The 7,500-nt window shown below is 49.3% G+C and overlaps 1 protein-coding gene across 1 annotated transcript in view; it reads right to left on the reverse strand.

The window, feature by feature from the left end:
• unc13c (unc-13 homolog C (C. elegans)) overlaps nt 1-7,500 on the reverse strand; it is a gene marked incomplete at its 5' end in the record, with an annotated part of 345,183 nt that overhangs the window by 251,376 nt on the left and 86,307 nt on the right. Inside the window, one exon of the mRNA XM_079497470.1 lies at nt 611-752. Coding sequence (XP_079353596.1) covers nt 611-752 — 142 coding nt within the window. The remainder of the gene's footprint in view (nt 1-610; nt 753-7,500) is intronic.

A 7,500-nucleotide genomic window follows, 5' to 3' on the forward strand; every position in this document is an offset into this window, starting at 1 on the left:
TATTGAAAAATAGCAGATCTACAAGCTCATAGCGCGCCACCGAGTGGCGCGCTACGAGCTTGTAGGTCTGCTATTTTTGAAAAATCGTGAAAATTTTTCTTTTTTTTTAAAGTAATTTGGGGACCCCCTAAAATAATTTGGCGACCCCCCGAGGGGTCGCGACCCACGGGTTGAGAACCCCTGGCCTACGGTATATGTATGTGTTATATTGTCTCTGTCAGGTGGAACCCTCATATTCCAAACTGTTATACTTTTCAGCATTCCAAATGAAAAGTATCAAAAGCATCAGATCTACAAGCTCAAAACACCTCACTTTGGGTTGCGTTTCCAAATGAAAAGTATCAAAAGCATCAGATCTACAAGCTCAAAACACCTCACTTTGGGTTGCGTTTCGAGCTTGCAGATCTGCTATACTTTGGATGCTTTTTGCGTGACTCTGTAGTGCAATCAAGTAGGGCATTAAATTACGAAAACTCACAAAAACGTGGTGTCTGCGCGATAACATCATTCAAATGTTAGTGTTTCACCAACTATTCGGGGGGCCCGCTTCAACACCCTCGCGGGCCACAGGTGCATGGAGACACATGGGGGGGTTCAGCGTCGTACTCACAAGAGGAACTTCTCGTCCCACACCGGGTTGAGGTTTCCGAAGATGGTCTTGGTTCTGCGTTTGGTCTTGCCCACCTGGACGGTGACATACGGATCACTGGAGCCCGTCTTGTCTTTGGCCTGGAGTCCCTGGGCACACATAACTGGAGGGTGGGGGTGGGGGGGGGGGGGGGGGTGTAGAGAGAGAGAGAGAGAACACAACATGACAGTTAACACATTGAGAGCCCACGCAAAACTGCCCAAAATCACTTTCACCTAGAAAATCCATTCACATTTTTTATAATTCAGCTGACTGTGGAGACACATGCTGGAACTTTTTACTTTGAAATGTTTTATGAGTTATTTAATTTAAACGCCAAATGCATTCTCAATGGCGAAAACACAAACTTTGGCACCACGTGTAAAAAAAAAAAAAAAAAAAGTGTTTTGATTTTTCTGATTTCTTTTAATACAAAAAAATAAATAAATAAATAAAATATAGACGTCTTGGGCTATGCACGTGCGGTAATACCCAGGACGTCCACAGACGTTTTGGGCACAAAATGTGTTAAACGATATATACTGTAACTGCATGATTGGACAGTGAGTCCTTTAAGAGATTGACTTTGTTAACTTGTTAAAACCTCAGAGTAAAATCCAGCATCACATGATCCAGTTGAGCCTCATATAATATACTGTACGTCGTGCGATTCTGTGTCCCACTGAGAACATTTAGGATCTCAGTGTGTCGCACCGCGTGTACAGAGCTGCTGATCTCAGTGTGTCGCACCGCGTGTACAGAGCTGCTGATCTCAGTGTGTCGCACCGCGTGTACAGAGCTGCTGATCTCAGTGTGTCGCACCGCGTGTACAGAGCTGCTGATCTCAGTGTGTCGCACCGCGTGTACAGAGCTGCTGATCTCAGTGTGTCGCACGGCGTGTACAGAGCTGCTGATCTCAGTGTGTCGCACCGCGTGTACAGAGCTGCTGATCTCAGTGTGTCGCACCGCGTGTACAGAGCTGCTGATCTCAGTGTGTCGCACCGCGTGTACAGAGCTGCTGATCTCAGTGTGTCGCACCGCGTGGACAGAGCTGCTGATCTCAGTGTGTCGCACCGCGTGTACAGAGCTGCTGATCTCAGTGTCTCGCACCGCGTGTACAGAGCTGCTGATCTCAGTGTCTCGCACCGCGTGTACAGAGCTGCTGATCTCAGTGTGTCGCACCGCGTGTACAGAGCTGCTGATCTCAGTGTGTCGCACCGCGTGTACAGAGCTGCTGATCTCAGTGTGTCGCACCGCGTGTACAGAGCTGCTGTTTTCAGTGTGTCGCACCGCGTGTACAGAGCTGCTGATCTCAGTGTGTCGCACCGCGTGGACAGAGCTGCTGATCTCAGTGTGTCGCACCGCGTGGACAGAGCTGCTGATCTCAGTGTGTCGCACCGCGTGTCCAGAGCTGCTGATCTCAGTGTGTCGCACCGCGTGTACAGAGCTGCTGATCTCAGTGTGTCGCACCGCGTGTCCAGAGCTGCTGATCTCAGTGTGTCGCACCTCGTGTACAGAGCTGCTGATCTCAGTGTGTCGCACCGCGTGTACAGAGCTGCTGATCTCAGTGTGTCGCACCGCGTGTACAGAGCTGCTGATCTCAGTGTGTCGCACCGCGTGTCCAGAGCTGCTGATCTCAGTGTGTCGCACCGCGTGTACAGAGCTGCTGATCTCAGTGTGTCGCACGGCGTGTACAGAGCTGCTGATCTCAGTGTGTCGCACCGCGTGTACAGAGCTGCTGATCTCAGTGTGTCGCACCGCGTGTACAGAGCTGCTGATCTCAGTGTGTCGCACCGCGTGTCCAGAGCTGCTGATCTCAGTGTGTCGCACCGCGTGTACAGAGCTGCTGATCTCAGTGTGTCGCACGGCGTGTACAGAGCTGCTGATCTCAGTGTGTCGCACCGCGTGGACAGAGCTGCTGATCTCAGTGTGTCGCACCGCGTGGACAGAGCTGCTGTTTTCTAAAAACTTCTAAAATATATATGATTTTAGACAGTGAGTCCTCCAAGACAGGGGTTTTCAACCAGTGGTCCGGGACCCTCCTTGTAGGGGTTCCAGGTGGTCCCCCAGCTAAATGATGGAGAGTTGGTAACCAAATGGACCATTATTAGATATTTAAACCATATATATCTTTAACTATTTAGAATGTAACATGGATTTGCTTTCATTTTACACAATAATTCGACACAAGTCGACACAATAATTGTTGTTGAAAAACTTTATCCAACGATAACAAAATATCCCTTAGTTTTGGGTCTGAGAGGCTAAATCTCATCGAATTGTGGTCCGTGGCTCAAATGCAGAATAAATAATGGGTCTGGGTTGAAAACCACTGCTCTGAGAGACTGACTTGACTGAAAGTGCACTAACATGTTACAAAACAGGAAACAGCAGCTTGAAAGTGGTCAGCTATTAGTGTGTAAAATGGACCCATGACACGCACCCCTTTGCAGTGCAATGCTGAGAGAGCTTAGAAATGTAATAAAGAGCAATGGGCTCTATTGGGCTAGTGGGTATCGTCTGAGTCAAAAGTAATTTGAAGTAACCACCCAGGAGAGAAGAAAGGCAGAGAGCGAGTGAGTGAAAGAGAGAGAGAGAGAGAAAGAAGAAAGAGAGAGGGAGGAGAGAGAGAGAGAGAGAGAGAGAGAGAGAGAGAGAGAGAGAAGAGAGAGAGAAGAGAGAGAGAGAGAGAAGAGAGAGAGAAGAGAGAGAGAGAGAGAGAGAGAAATAGAGAAAGAGAGAGGGGAGGGAGAGAGAGAGAGAGAGAAAGAGAGAGAGAGAGAGAGCGAGAGAGAGAGAGAGAGAGAGGAGAGAGAGAAAGAAAGAGAGAGAGAAAGAAAGAGAGAGAGAGAGAGAGAGAGAGAAGAGAGAGAGAGAGAGAAGAAAGAGAGAGAGAGAGAGAGAGAGAGAGAGAGAGAGAGAAGAGAGGAGAGAGAGAGAGAGAGAGAGAGAGGGAGAGATAATTACGCCATGCATATTTTTGCAATATGCAGCATTAATTTTGGTTATAACTGAACAAAGCATCATCTCCCGTTAACCCATTCTGTACGGGAACCCCTTTTGGTGTTTTAACTAAAAATGATGTTATACTTTAGCTATTGAAAAATAGCAGATCTACAAGCTCATAGCGCGCCACCGAGTGGCGCGCTACGAGCTTGTAGGTCTGCTATTTTTGAAAAATCGTGAAAATGCGGCACAAATCTTTGAATATATATTCTTTCAGAGCGAACGTTTTTTAGTCTAGTTTAGAGTCTAGACAAGACCATGTGCCCTGCACCCCTGAGCCCATAGTGAATCACTACACACACTGTACCCTGCACCCCTGAGCCCATAGTGAATCACTACACACACTGTACCCTGCACCCCTGAGCCCATAGTGAATCACTACACACACTGTACCCTGCACCCCTGAGCCCATAGTGAATCACTACACACACTGTGCCCTGCACCCCTGAGCCCATAGTGAATCACTACACACACTGTACCCTGCACCCCTGAGCCCATGGTGAATCACTACACACACTGTACCCTGCACCCCTGAGCCCATAGTGAATCACTACACACACTGTACCCTGCACCCCTGAGCCCATAGTGAATCACTACACACACTGTACCCTGCACCCCTGAGCCCATAGTGAATCACTACACACACTGTGCCCTGCACCCCTGAGCCCATAGTGAATCACTACACACACTGTACCCTGCACCCCTGAGCCCATGGTGAATCACTACACACACTGTACCCTGCACCCTTGAGCCCATGGTGAATCACTACACACACTGTACCCTGCACCCTTGAGCCCATGGTGAATCACTACACACACTGTACCCTGCACCCCTGAGCCCATGGTGAATCACTACACACACTGTGCCCTGCACCCCTGAGCCCATAGTGAATCACTACACACACTGTACCCTGCACCCTTGAGCCCATGGTGAATCACTACACACACTGTACCCTGCACCCCTGAGCCCATAGTGAATCACTACACACACTGTGCCCTGCACCCCTGAGCCCATAGTGAATCACTACACACACTGTGCCCTGCACCCCTGAGCCCATAGTGAATCACTACACACACTGTACCCTGCACCCCTGAGCCCATAGTGAATCACTACACACACTGTGCCCTGCACCCCTGAGCCCATAGTGAATCACTACACACACTGTGCCCTGCACCCCTGAGCCCATAGTGAATCACTACACACACTGTACCCTGCACCCCTGAGCCCATGGTGAATCACTACACACACTGTACCCTGCACCCTTGAGCCCATGGTGAATCACTACACACACTGTACCCTGCAGCCCTGAGCCCACGGTGAATCACTACACACACTGTACCCTGCACCCCTGAGCCCATGGTGAATCACTACACACACTGTACCCTGCACCCCCGAGCCCATAGTGAATCACTACACACACTGTACCCTGCACCCCTGAGCCCATGGTGAATCACTACACACACTGTACCCTGCACCCCTGAGCCCATAGTGAATCACTACACACACTGTGCCCTGCACCCCTGAGCCCATAGTGAATCACTACACACACTGTACCCTGCACCCCTGAGCCCATAGTGAATCACTACACACACTGTACCCTGCACCCCTGAGCCCATAGTGAATCACTACACACACTGTACCCTGCAGCCCTGAGCCCACGGTGAATCACTACACACACTGTACCCTGCACCCCTGAGCCCATAGTGAATCACTACACACACTGTACCCTGCACCCCTGAGCCCATAGTGAATCACTACACACACTGTACCCTGCACCCCTGAGCCCATAGTGAATCACTACACACACTGTGCCCTGCACCCCCGAGCCCATAGTGAATCACTACACACACTGTGCCCTGCACCCCTGAGCCCATAGTGAATCACTACACACACTGTGCCCTGCACCCCTGAGCCCATAGTGAATCACTACACACACTGTACCCTGCACCCCTGAGCCCATAGTGAATCACTACACACACTGTACCCTGCACCCCTGAGCCCATAGTGAATCACTACACACACTGTACCCTGCACCCCTGAGCCCACGGTGAATCACTACACACACTGCAGCATAGATACATATACAATGTACACATGCACTAACCCCTACACACAATGTACACAAACACGCACGCACGCACGCACGCACGCACGCACGCACGCACGCACGCACGCACGCACGCACAAATGTCGTATACAAACAGTGAGACACGCGTCCAGGAGATGGACGGACCGTATAGTATTTCAGTGAACCATAAAAGGGAGGAAGGAGGACGGCGTGCAGGACATTAAATATGCATAAGTGACAGGCTGAATAATTCAGGGGACATAATATATCCCCCATGCAGCCACACAGGGTTGCTACAAACGAGGAGTTACGCTGTGCGCTGCCGGCCCATGCTGGGCACCCTCAAAATCAAATGCCTTTCCGTCCACAAGACTGAGAGATGAAAGAGAGACAGACATTATGGAAAGGTGGAGACAGACATGTAGTCACAGAGTATAGAGAGACAGACATTATGGAAAGGTGGAGACAGTCATTGTAGTCATAGAGTATGAGAAAGGGCTGAGACTTTAACTGATTCATTTAGCTTAATTAATTGCAGAAACAATAATGCGATTAAAACAAATTAACACATTTTAATCACACTTAGTTTGTGCAGCTGTGAACCTTTCTCGCTGGACGAATTGCAGGCGTACCGATCATAGCGGTGCACGCAATGGGAGAACAAGCCGATCAGACCCTTAGAGTATATATGAATAGAGACGGCACCCGAGTTCTCCTTCCATCCACATTAAGTTGCTCAGAAGCGCATGAGGCGATTTCACTCTTCCTTCCGGTTAGGAACAGAGTGCATTCTGGGATTGATTGGGCCAAAGACATGAACGCGCTGCCATTGCACTGAAACCGCGTTCATGTGTCATCATGAACGTGCGCAATGATAGTCAACGGACCAGCGCGTTCATGTTCTTGGCCCAGCGCTGCAATACCACATCCGGCCACTATGTCCATTGCACCTCAGGGTTTCCTCCGGGTACCGTCTCTATTCATATATACTCTAAGATCAGACCCCTTTGATTGACCCAGTGGATGGGAAATATAAGTATTTCTAAAACGGCTAGTCCCAATACTTGATTCTGATTGGCTGGTTACTGTCACGTGACCGGTGTAAATTTCACCGATAACCACACCTTCAATCACTTTATATCATTCTCACCTGATTCCGCATCTCTGTAGCTGTACTGGGGAAGGGGAGCGCTTGATTACCATACAAACCCATGCCGTGCGGGCGTCTAACCACCGCCCGGCTCATATGACTGTGAATGTGTGGCTCCAGGCAGCCCTGTAAAGACATTAAGCGCTATTCTCCCGTCACATAGCCTACTTGCCGAGCAAAACAAGGAAGTGATGTGGCTCGCTCGCTCTGGTGGCCAAAGCGTAGCTACTTTTGTGAATTTAATAGTTGTATTAGGTTAATATTGCTATTATGTTTGTAACCGTTTTAGAAAAGCAATAAGCCACTCAAGGCCCCAGCTTACCGGGCATTTTACAATGGCTGGGGGTGTAGGCAGACCCGACGCGCAGCGGAGGGTCTTCTACCCTCTCGTGGCTTATTGCTTAAATATATATCATACTTCGAGCTTGCAAATCTGCTACTTTTACTGCTTTTGAATTTGAACCCTGAAAAGTAACGGTTTTGGACATAATTTGGACATAATGAGGTTTCCACCCGACAGACAATATACTCGACGTGTGTGTGTGTGTGTGTGTGTGTGTGTGTGTGTGTGTGTGTGTGTGTGTGTGTGTGTGTGTGTGTGTGTGTGTGTGTGTGTGTGTGTGTGTGTGTGTGTGTGTCTGTCAGTAT

Source organism: Electrona antarctica (assembly GCF_951216825.1).
Source record: "Electrona antarctica genome assembly, chromosome: 3".
NCBI classification, from domain to species: Eukaryota; Metazoa; Chordata; class Actinopteri; order Myctophiformes; family Myctophidae; genus Electrona; species Electrona antarctica.